We start from the raw sequence: 12,445 nt of genomic DNA, 5'->3' as shown, positions 1-12,445 counted from the left end.
CTGCCTGGAGGCACTTGCAGCAGCTCTGCGTGCTAGGCCCAAGTGTCCTTGGCCCCCCCGCCTGGAGGCACACACAGCAGTTATGCTGAGAATCTGCAACAGTATGTTGCAGAGTCAGACTGCCTGAAACTAAGCAAGGCCAAACAGGGGAGATATGGAAGAACAATGCTGAATAAAGCAGCTTTATGTATAGTTTAACAAATGATAGAATCAGGGAACTAGCTGGGAACTGGATTGGCTGGCTATATGGATACTTGGAGCAGCTTGCTATTGGATAAGTATGCTGGGAAAAAGGATGTATAAAAGCCTGTGTAACTTCCTGCTCTGTTGTACAGGATTTGAGATTCAAATCTCCCTGTACCTTTTAGAAGCTTCAAATAAACTTTTCTGCTTCTCCACCCCGTTGTGATTATTGGGTGCAGCACACCGGGTAACGAACCAACTCAAGCTGTTGTTCAGCCTCTCGGCACTGGGTGCCGGCAACAAGTTTGTGGGCAATAGGTTTGAGAAATGCAGAGTGCCCGCAACTCCCATGGGAGCTGTGAGTGCTCAGCAGCTCAGTAAATCTGCCCCATATCTCTATTTCCTAGTATACACTCGATGACTGTTTCCTCTGCTGCCTTCCATACTCTCTGCTTCTTCTAGAATAACCTGTTTGGGCAGGAATCTCAATTCCAAGAAGGCCCCTTTAGGTCACTCTGACACAGGAAATGAAGCAGAGGCCTTATGTTTGGGTGAAAAGCCATTTACACTCACTTGAAGGCTCCTTAAAGAGCCATGTAAAGAGGTCTTTGTGACAATGAGAATCAAGCCCTACGTGTTCTAGTCCTTTCATGAATATGTGCCATTTGTTTCTGGTTTCAACAGTGCTATAAAAGTTGTATAAGCAGATTACCTCTTTCCTTAAATTGTGCTTTGTCTTGTTTGATTCTGACTGGGATGAAACAAATACCTTAAAATAGTTACAAACAGGCCTTGATTGTCAAACTCTACAGCTGCATTGAAGAACGAGGAACTTCTCCTGTGAAATGCATCACCTTGGAGCCAGTGATTCATTGCAGACCTTCTTGAAACCCTTGAAATATATCCTCTTTCTGTCTCGTGCTGTGTACTGCTCTTCTTACTCACATTAAAGTCATTCTGCATCATAATACCAGCCTTCTGCTTTTCCTTTCTGCTCCATCCCTTATTTACCAACCATTGTGGCCCAAGTTCACACAGCTCCTTCGGTGCCTAACGCCTCCTGAAATCACTGTGAGCGTGGCACCTAAGGCCATGTCTGCATTACAAAGCTAAGTCAACTTAAGTTACGTTGACAAACAGCCACTGCTGTAAATATACTGCTCTTGCATTTCCACACTATGCTCCTTGTGTTGGCAGAGCACATCCACAGTACCAGGTCTTGCAACAGCGTAGAGGACAGCAAACAGTGGGTAGCTATCCCACTGTGCAACTGGGCACAGGGTGTTTTGGGAAGGGTTTGCAATGCCTCAGCTGGGTAGTCTCGGTGTCACATGATGCAGGTTTCTCAATCGCCGTCATTCCATGGGCATGCTACTAGGTTTCCAGCCGCTTTTCAACTTCCCTGGGAACCTGCGAGCCATCCATCCGTGTCAGAAATTATGGGTCTTGCGCTGCTGTTCAGTATTGTGCTTTACGTTATGAACATAGGGCTCTAAGATGAGCTCAATGGAGGGGCTATTCACCACCACCCTGACCCCACACCCCATCTTGTAAAGCAGCAGATCTGTGGAGCTGCTCCAGAAGCAGCTATTGGCCTCCCGGGCTGTCTACTGAGCCTGCCGCAGCTGTTTTATTTTTACTCTGCTCTGCTGCGTTTCGCCGTCACGGCCCTTCTCCTCCACGCCCGGAGTCACTTTCTGTGGCTGGAGCGGACCTGTGCCTGCTCCGCCTCCTCTCCCCACACACCGAGGAGACCCACCACCTCCCGTGTACACCAGGCGGGAACGTGTTTGCTGCGTGGAGCCCCCATGCTCAGCTGGGCAGTAGTGATGTCAGCTCTCCACACCGAGCAAAGGGCAAGAGCAAGTTCAAAATTTCCTGGCACTTTAACAGGGGAGGGGCACAGCCCTGTGTACCTGGCTTCAGGAGAGCAGAGTTCAAAATGGTGACCAAAGCGGTCATGGTGGGCATTGTGGGATACCTGCTGGAGGCCACTTAGGGTGATATAAGCAATGCAGTGTCTACCACATACCACACAACAGAACCACTAACCCAGGAACCTGTCCTTGCAACAAAGCCCGTTGCCAACTGTGCCCACATATCTATTCAGGGGACACCATCACAGGGCCTAATCACATCAGCCACACTATCAAAGGCTCGTTCACCTGCACATCCACCAATGTGATATATGCCATCATGTGCCAGCAATGCCCCTCTGCCATGTACATTGGGCATACTGGACAGTCTCTACGTAAAAGAATAAATAGACACAGTCAGATGTCAAGAATTATAACATTCAAAAACCAGTTGGAGAACACTTCAATCTCTCTGGTCACTCGATTTCTGATCTCAAAGTTACTATCCTTCAACAAAAAAAATTCGAGAACAGACTCCAACGAGAGACTGCTGAATTGGAATTAATTTGCAAATTGGAGACAATTAATTTAGGCTTGAATAGAGACTGGGAATGGTTGAGTCATTATAAAAAGTAACCTATTTCCCCTTGCTTATTCCTTTCCCCCCCGCCCACTGTTCTTCAGACGTTCTTGTTAAACCCTGGATTTGTGCTGGAAATGGCCCACCTTGATTATCATACACATTATAAGGAGAGTGATCACTTTAGATAAGCTATTACCAGCAGGAGAGTAGGGGGTCGGGGGGAGAGAAAATCTTTTGTAGTGATAAACACCCATTTTTTTCATGGTTTGTGTGTATAAAAACATCCTCTGTATTTTCCACAGTATGCATCCAATGAAGTGAGCTGTAGCTCACAAAAGCTTATGCTCAAATAAATTGGTTAGTCGCTAAGGTGCCACAAGTACTCCTTTTCTTTTTGCGAATACAGACTAACACGGCTGTTACTCTGAAACAGATACTGTGTTGCTCTAACTACATCACCCTAAGTTCTAAGCCTCTCATTGAGGTGGATTTATTATCTCGGCGTAGCAGGCAAGCTAAAGCAGCGGGAGGAGCATTGCAGTGTGTACACCTCCATAATTAGGTCAAAGTAGCTTCCCTTCTTTGTACGACCTCAACCAAATAGGGTGTTGGCTCTTCTTCTTCTTCAGAACTTTTAGATCTTTTCAGTCATTGTTCAGTGCCTACCAACAGGCGCTTAGTATGTTCCATATGGGCAAGGTCACTACTTCAACTGTTCCTCTTAGTCCTTCCCATACTCCTGAGCTTAGAGAGCTGTCTGGTGTCTCCACACAAGTTTTTCCTAACTCCAAAAGTTGTTTAATTCATTGTGACAGGTTTCAGAGTAGCAGCCGTGTTAGTCTGTATTCGCAAAAAGAAAAGGAGTACTTGTGGCACCTTAGAGGCTAACAAATTTATTTGAGCATAAGCTTTCATGAGCTACAGCTCTGATGAAGTGAGTTGTAGCTCACGAAAGCTTATGCTTAGATAAATTTGTTCGTCTCTAAGGTGCCACAAGTCCTCCTTTTCTTTTTGTTAATTCATAGTGTTTCAGATTTAAGTATCAGACATTTCGAGCCTGGGCTGTGGCCCTGTGTTCAGTGGTGGATCACCCTAAACACCTTCTTCTGGCCAGATGAACTGCTATGGGGAAGCCCCTCTCTCATCTTCCCCCAATTGGGTGTCAGCCAATCCACTTGCACAGAGCAGGTCAATGCAAAGACAAAACAAACTACAGTAACTCCTCTCTTAAAGTTGTCCCGGTTAACGTTGTTTCATTGTTACGTTGCTGATCTATTAGGGAACATGCTCATTTAAAGATGCACAATGCTCCCTTATAATGTCGTTTGGCAGCCTCCTGCTTTCTCCACTGCTTGCAGGAAGAGCAGCCCATTGCAGCTAGCTGGTGGGGGCTTGAAACCAGGGTGGACCAGCAGCCCCCCATCACCTCCCCGCTGCCCTAAGTCCCCTGGGCAGCAGCCACCCAGTAAGCTATAAATTGCCAGCAGTTCAGCTGTCCCTCCCGCCTCTGCCATGTGCTGCTCCTGCCCTCTGCCTTGGAGCTGCTCTCCAGAGCCTCCTGCTTGCTGGGGAGGGGCGGGGGTGGTGGGGAGGAGAAGGGGGCTAATGTCAGGGTGTCCCCTCCCCCCTGCTCCTGCATCCCATTTACCCCATCTCCATCGAGCAGTAGGGGGGGACACACAACAGGGCTCAGGACGGAGGGAGCTTCCTGGCAACAGCTGCAGTCTCAGCTTGCTGATTAACTTAACAAGGCAGTGTACTTAAAAGTGGGGTCAGCGTACTTAAAGGGGAAATGTGTGGCGGTTCAATGATCAGACAGAACACAGCTTTATGCAAGCAAGCAGGCTGGTCAGCGGAGATGGGCTGTTCTGCCCCCCCGCCTTCCACCTTCCCCTTTTATTATATTTCTCCCCCTAAGCATTACACACTGCTACACAAAGGAATGTATGACGTTGATTAATATACTTAGTTACCATCCTTTATCTACTACAATCCTGGTTCTCAGGCCTTGAGCCCAGGCTAAGAAAGCCTCCCACAGTTACTGTCCAAACAATCAAGTTCTCATGGTTCATATCTAGCCCTTGTCCTTGGATAGAGCAATGTGTGCATTGCTTCTACAAAACAGTCAGGGTGTGCCCTGCCTGCTTCCAGGTGGAATAGCTAAACATGAACTCTTCATCCCCCCGTTTTTTATTTAATGATATTTGGCCATCTCATGGTAGCCGTCAATTTGTTTTGTCATGCTATTTAACTCCCAGACAGACAAGGACATAACCTGGGGAGCTTTCCAGGGCGAAATTTTACAAAGTCTTAACAAGGAAGGAATACATTGTACACAGCAGCAGCAAAAAATAAGCCCAATGATTACAAACACAGAATAACCAAAAAGCTCAACATCTGCAATACAATCATCTGAAAGGGGTACACTTCTTTTACTACGGATGTGGCCAGCAAAAGGCAATATAAGTGTCATTCTACTAAGACAGCAAAGGGTGCCATCACTTAAATTTGCAGAAATATAATTAAAGGTGCGTGAACCGCAAGTAAAAAACCATCCTGATGGTAGGATGATATGGCCATAATTATATGAAACATTAACAGCATGGGAACAATTTAAAAGGGGTTAAGAAATTTTTCGACAGCCCAAGGGCACCTTTGTACTAGTGCAGTTAACTACACGCGCACAGGTGACATTGTGAGCCCCGGCCGGGTACGGTGTGTGGAGGGATATAGCCGTGCGAGGCAGAGTATAGTTGGCCGGGCCCCAATTAGCCATGCTAGAGTACTGGGAGGAAAGATTCGCATAAGCAGAGAACAGTGTCTTATTCTCCATCTCCTCAGGGTGATGACATACTGGAATAAGGCATGTACCTAACAAGTCTCCGGCTGCTACAGAATTAGATAAACAAAAGTGGGTAACATTTGATATTGAAGCCAATCTTTCCCATATGTTATATGTCATTCGGGCTCGTAACGGGGGAAGCGCTTCCGAGCCAACCCCTACAGGAAATAGCAGGCACAAAAGGCACACAATCATCACAGAATTAGCAGTGATTTGGGCGAGAATCGCCACAAACAAAGTCTCAGGAGTCTCTGGCTGTTGATCTGCTGCCAGTCTTCGTTGGGCCGCGGCGACCAATGCTTTTACTGCTCCCCATGTCACGGGCCAGTTTGGGACACTACACCTCCTCCGTTTCCGTCCCATCGTTGTCGACTCGGGGGGCAACGCGGTCTCCTCCAAGGTCAGCTGAAACTCTGGTATGGGATTCGACAGCCCCTGGTGCCATGCCATGTTGTTTAAGTGCCGGTCGCACACACCGAGCTGGAACCCACAACGGTCCTGCAGGGAGAGACACAGCAGCATATCCCCGACCCCAAGTGATTAGAGGTACTGGGCCCAGCCACTGTGGATCGGGCAGCTGACGGTGAAAGACACGCGGTCTTTCCAGTACCTCAGATTTGTGAAAATGCCGATCCGCAGGGGTCTGCTGATCTGCATTCAGTGTTAAATTATTTAAAGTAAACAAGAGGATATGCATTTGTTGTTGAATGTCTCCTAAGGTTCGGAGACGCAGCTCCCCTTGTTTTAATTGTTTATCTAGCAAGGTTTTGAGTGTGCGATTGGCACGTTCAACAATGGCTTGGCCCGTGGAATTATAAGGGATTCCGTGTGTAAGACGGACGTCCCAGCGGGCACAAAAGGTGGAGAGGGCTGCAGAGCAGTAGGCTGGGGCATTATCTGTTTTAATTTGGCAGGGGCGACCCATAACAGAAAAGCAGGCCAGCAAATGGTAAATAACTTTGTTAGTGGCTTCCCCACGTTGTGGGGTTGCCCAAAGGAAGCCTGAATAAGTATCAACGGAAACATGTAAAAACGAATAGGGGCGAAATTGTGGCACATGAGTTACATCCATCTGCCACAGCTGATTTGCTGCGGTACGTCGGGGGTTAACGGCATAAGAAAAAGTAGGAGCAGCAGCAGCACAGTGGGGGGCAGGAACGAACAATGGAACGTGCATGATCAGCAGGAATGTGAAACTGCCGGGCCAAAACAGAGGCAGACTGATGAAAAAAGGCATGGCTTTCAATGGGGTCAGAAAAAAGGGAATTTACCTGACCACGCAACGCGCGATCGGCGCGTGCATTGCCCTCAGTGAGTGGCCCAGGCAGAGGGGTATGACTGCGAATATGAGCAACAAAGTAAGGGAAATTATGAGTGGCAAGAAGATGCTGCAAAGACAAAAACAGGCGAAGGAGGTCTGCATCAACCTGAGGGGTAATGAGGGCAAGGGGTAAATGATCAATTACCTGATAAACATAATGGGTATCCACAATTAAATTAAAGGGACAATCAGCAAAAAGTTGAAAGGCCAAAATAACAGCAGCTAATTCTGAGGGCAAAGGGGGATGGTGAAAAAACAATCTTTTAAATCTAACACACAAAGTTGATCGGTTTGAGGAATTAAATTTGGATTTGGTAAGCCAAATTGCAAGGGGCCCATAGGTTGGATGCGTTTATTTATTTCCCTTAAGTCATGTAACAGCCGCCAAGCACCCGATTTTTTCTTAATAACGAACACCGGGGTGTTCCAAGGACTAGTGGAGCTCTCCAATCGCTGTGCTTGCAAATGCTGCTGCACAAGCGAATGAAGTGCTTTTAGCTTTTCTAGAGGGAGGGGCCACTGGTCAATCCATACGGGCTCTAAGGATTGCCATACCAAGGGTAATGCGGAGGGCACGGTGGGTGAGGGAGGGTTTTGGGCCATCAGATGTTAATATCGAGGGTGGTGTCTAACTTTGTAAGTAAATCACGGCCCCAAATATTGAGGTGGACAGGGAGCACAAAAGGGCGGATAGTAGCAAGGGTACGGCCTCCCGGTTTAGAGACCGTGACCCAAGACAAACTTTGGCGCCCGGGTTTACTACCCCCGATCCCCCACAATTCTCTAGAAGGAACCATAGGCCAACTAACCAGCCACTCCAGATCACGAATCACCGTAACGTCAGCTCCAGTGTCCACCAGCCCTGTAAAAGGAACATCATTTAAGAGAAGTGTTAACTGAGGTTTCGAGGGGCGGACTGACATTGTCAGAGCAACAAGTGGAGAAGACGCGCTGTGAGACGGCGAGTGAGACAACGTCGATCCAAAGCCGCCTCCGCCCCGAGTTCAATCCTCGGCAGCTGGCACCTGATAGGGGACTAAAATCAATTGTGCAATTGACCGTTCACGCGGGAGCGACTGTGGAAGATGAGTCCACACCTGAACCTTAATAATGCCAGTGTAATCAGCATCAATGACCCCTGGAATGACAAAAAAACCCTGTTTCCCAGCATGTGAGCGAGGGAGAACAAGACCTACAAAGCCGGCAGGGAGAGGTCCCGTCACCTGTGTAGGTATGGCACAGACCTCCCCTGGCAGCCGAAAGTCAGTGTCCTCCTGCATGATCAAATCAAGCCCTGCACTTCCAGCAGTCGCTGCCCTCATAGAGTCTACGGATTTTAAGGCAGAGGAGCGGTTGTCTGAGTGGGAAACACCCCCGTTTGGCCCTGGGTTCGGGGGGGACCCGTCGCGCGGTTTCCCGACCCGCTACGACACTGATTAGCCCAGTGATAACCTTTCCCACACTTGGGGCACTTCTTTGAGGGTCGGGCTGGTGCTTTAGATGAGCGGCACTCCCGCTGAAAATGACCCTCCTTACCACAGCGGTAACAACGCTTCCCCTCCTTCCCAGTTTTTCTGAGGGCGGCAGCCAGAACTCCAGCCTTGTGGGCTTGTGTGCCAATGTTCTGGCACGCCCGCAGCATGTCTGAGAGCTCTAAAATACCAGAGGCTTGTGCTGCCTGGAGAGCACGGCGGCAATCCTCGTTTGCATTTTCAACTGCCAATTTTAACAGGAGCTCGTGAGCTGCCTCAGTGTTATCCACCTGTCGGAGGATAGCCTCATGCAATCTGTTGGTAAAATCCAAAAAGGACTCTGAGGCACCCTGACGGATACTGACAAAGCTTTTGGTAGGCTTGCCTGAATCCGGGACCTTCTTGAAAGCATGCTGGGCACAGGTGGAAATAATGGGGAAGACGGCCTGAGGGAGTTGAGACTGCATCTCAATAGTAGCAAACGGGCCCTCCCCTGCCAAATGCTCATAAATGATACCGTGCTCTCTATGTACCTGAGCTTGGCGTTCTGCCATCTGCCAATACTCACTAAGCCAAATAACATACTGACTGGGTGATAACATCATGCGCAACAGCGTTTTCCAATCCTCAGGGATTAGGGAGTACCCAGTACCTATCCCTTCAACGAGACCACGCACAAAGGTGCTAGTCAGGCCAAACTCACGAATTGCTTTCTTTACCTCTCTAACCACCGAGTATGGCAAAGTGGTCCAGGTGCCCACGGGGTTGCCCTGGTCATCATTCTGCCAGGTCACCGGGCAAACTGAGACCAGATCAGCCAGCTCCTCCGCTGTAAGATCTGATCGAGCTTTCGCTGCGTGAACCATTTGTTGCACCAGCGAAAGCTTCTGAGCAGATGCAGATGACCCTCCGGGGGGCCCCGGAGCATGGGGCCCCACGGAGGGAGGGTGATCACGCACTGGCTCCGGTGGGGAAGGCAAGGGAGGCGGTGATAATGAAGACACTGGGGGCAAAGCAGGGAGAGGGGGGGCTGTGGGTACGGGAGAGGGTCTTTCCGAAGCGACACGCTGGGTTGCATCAGTAGAAGGGGGGAGAGCTGCAACGGGGATGGCTACAGGAGCTGACGGGCGTGGCGAGATCACCAGCCTCGTGAAAGAGGGCCTATCCGAGGTGACACGCTGTATCACGTCGCGACAGAGATGCCAGGCATGTAAAGTCTGCACGGGCGCCCGAGGCTCTTCATGCAATGTCTGGCCCAATCGCTCCCAGTCCGCTAGCTTAAGGCTTCCGGCTTCAGGATACCACAGGCACTGGGCACGCACCTCCTGTAGCAGGAGAGTAAGTGCTCGAGCCGGGCAGTCATGCTGAGCCTTACGCAGCAAATACTGCAGCTCATTGCGGTGTTGCACTTGCAAAGCAGAGAGGGAGCTTCCCATACTTACCACAATGAAAAATACTCACCGGGATCCACGAAGCGGATGAGTGACGCGTCTGAAACCCTTGCCGGGCGAGGTGAGTGCTGAGGGCCCCACGTTTGGGCGCCAGTTGTTACGGTTCAATCATGAGACAGAACACAGCTTTATGCAAGCAAGCAGGCTGGTCAGCGGAGATGGGCTGTTCTGCCCCCCTGCCTTCCACCTTCCCCTTTTATTATATTTCTCCCCCTAAGCATTACACACTGCTACACAAAGGAATGTATGACGTTGATTAATATACTTAGTTACCATCCTTTATCTACTACAATCCTGGTTCTCAGGCCTTGAGCCCAGGCTAAGAAAGCCTCCCACAGTTACTGTCCAAACAATCAAGTTCTCATGGTTCATATCTAGCCCTTGTCCTTGGATAGAGCAATGTGTGCATTGCTTCTACAAAACAGTCAGGGTGTGCCCCGCCTGCTTCCAGGTGGAATAGCTAAACATGAACTCTTCAGAAATGCACATCTCTCTCTCTCTCACACACACACACACACACACGCACACACACACACGGTGTATGTCTCTGTATCTGTCTGTCATGCTGTCTCCCCTCCCTTCATTCGTGCTGCCTTGCAGAGTGTGAGGCTACATTAACAACGAGATAACCCTTGAGGGCTCAGCCAATACCTAGTTCATCATTTAGCAGGAAGGCATCCACTAGGAAATATCCCACCCTCTGATTTCACCACCTCAACCAAGCTTCACAATCTCCATTGCTGTGTACACTATTAAATTTTTTGTTTGAAACTTATACTGTGTGTATGTGTGTATATATAATATAGTCTTTTGTCTGGCAAAAAAAAAATTTCCCTGGAACCTAACCTCTCCCCACTTACATTAACTCTTATGGGGAAATTGGATTCGCTTAACATCGTTTCACTTAAAGTCGCATTTTTCAGGAACATAACTACAACGTTAAGTGAGGAGTTACTGTAGTCCAAATAAGTGTCTCTCCTAGTGGTGCAAGTACGGCGGTAAGTCCGGTATTCCGTACCAGTCAGATATTTATTCTAGCCAGTACGCTGTACTGCAAAGACACAGAACAGCCCCACGTCGGCAGCTTCTCCAGCGTGGCTGTACCGCTCCAAGCCCTTCCACACACCTGAGTCTCCTGTCTGGGGTCTGTACAGCAGCCCGGCCAGAGGACAGGGCTGGGGGTGGGGCTGGGGTCGGTAAAGCCACTCCAGAACGGCTGGCATGGGGCCACCAAGCGGCCCCACATTCTGCTCCTTCCGCCACTGCGGTTCTGGAGAGCCCTGCTCTTCAGAAGTCTCCAGCACAGTGGGAGTAGGACAGAGGTCCCCCCCTCAGGTAACGTCTCCCATGCCCAGTGCTGCACCCCTGCACCCAGCCCAGGGCCACTGCACTCTCCCCACCCCAGGATACCTATGGAATGGGTAAAGGGGGGTTCTCTCCTTCTCTCCATATGTGTCTCCCCCCACCCCCAGCACATTGCACCGCTCTCCCTGGCAGCTGCCAGGGGAGAGGGACACAGCTGCTTCTGCCTGAGAGAGCCTGGCTGGGAAGCAGCTGCAGTCCACACCCTGCCTGGACACAGGTGCAGGAAGGGGAGGGGAGCTCCTCCTCCCTCGGCCCTTTTCCCAGGGCCCAGGCATGGAGAGGACCACTGCTGTCCCAACTGCCAGAGACAGGGGCCGAAAGAGCAGGAGCCCCCTCTCCCCTCCGGCATGTTTCTCGCTCACTCATCCCCTATGCCCTGCAGCTGGGACGGCAGCAGGTAGCCCCTGCCCGCGCTCTGCTGTGGGGACAGGGCCCAAGAGCCTCCCTCCTGCCCAGGGAGGGAACCGGCCACCACTGCCTCCCAGCCAGGCTCTCACAGGCTACAGCAGCTCCATCGCTCTTCCCACCTGGCTGCCAGGGAGAGCGGCTGAATGTGCCGAGTGGGGGAAGCGCGGGGAGAGAAGGACAGAGCCCCTCTCCCTCCCTGCCCCGCCAGGCCAATCTGGGGGGCACTTGGCCCCCTCCTCCCTCCTCCCACACATCGTCTCTGGTCATAGTTTCGCCCCACTGATTCCATCTTACCTTCCAATACACAGTTCCTGGAGAAGGAGACATAATTCATGGCCCTCAAAAAAGAATCTTTGCCCAGACACTGGCAAGTGATGGACTCCCTGTTTGCAACACCATTTGTCCTGCTCACCGATAATGCAGCTCTGCGCTGGCTCCAGACAAGGCAGGACTGAAATGCCTGCCTCACCCAATGGTACTTAGCATTACAGCCGGTCTGCTTCCCTGGAGAACAGATGAAGTTGTGAACATTCAATGAGTGCACTGATAGGGCCACTCAAAGTTGGAGGTATGAGAAGGAGTGTACGACCCCTCTAAGGGGTCAGCCTGGAGATCCCAAATAGAACAGCCTGGGTGCAATGAAGAGGACTCCCTGCTCCAGCCTAGTGACCATTCAAACAACAAGAGGAAACTGAGGAGGGGGAGGCGACTACAAGCGGAACAGCCTGTACTAGGGGGTGATCTCCCTCCAGCTCTGGAAGGTTGGCATGGGCAGGCACAGGAACTTTGCACTTTATTTTGCAGGAGCCAAAGTTGGATCTGGAGTTAATGACCTTAGGTTTCTTGTTACATGTGCTCCTGCCCTGGGGCTTCATTAAGAGAAACACACTTCTTTGAAACAACGAGGAGTCCTTGTGGCACCTTTGAGACGAACAAATTTATTTGGGCATAAGCTGTCGTGGGC

At 50.3% G+C, this 12,445-nt stretch overlaps 1 protein-coding gene across 1 annotated transcript; it reads right to left on the bottom strand.

Moving 5' to 3' along the window:
• Positions 1-4,519: 4,519 nt before the first annotated feature.
• On the bottom strand, positions 4,520-9,372 carry LOC125626201 (uncharacterized). Its single transcript, XM_075122875.1, has 2 exons — positions 8,791-9,372; positions 4,520-5,962 (listed from the first exon to the last, which is right to left on the bottom strand). The coding sequence occupies exons 1-2, from the start codon at positions 9,121-9,123 to the stop codon at positions 5,246-5,248; spliced, it is 1,050 nt and encodes a 349-aa protein (XP_074978976.1). The 5' UTR covers positions 9,124-9,372; the 3' UTR covers positions 4,520-5,245.
• Between the last annotated feature and the right edge of the window lie 3,073 nt (positions 9,373-12,445).

The sequence above is a fragment of the Caretta caretta genome, chromosome 24 (genome assembly GCF_965140235.1).
Source record: "Caretta caretta isolate rCarCar2 chromosome 24, rCarCar1.hap1, whole genome shotgun sequence".
Classification (NCBI taxonomy): Eukaryota; Metazoa; Chordata; order Testudines; family Cheloniidae; genus Caretta; species Caretta caretta.
Note: the sequence above shows the minus strand (reverse complement) of the source record. Positions and strands in the feature narration are given on the sequence as shown.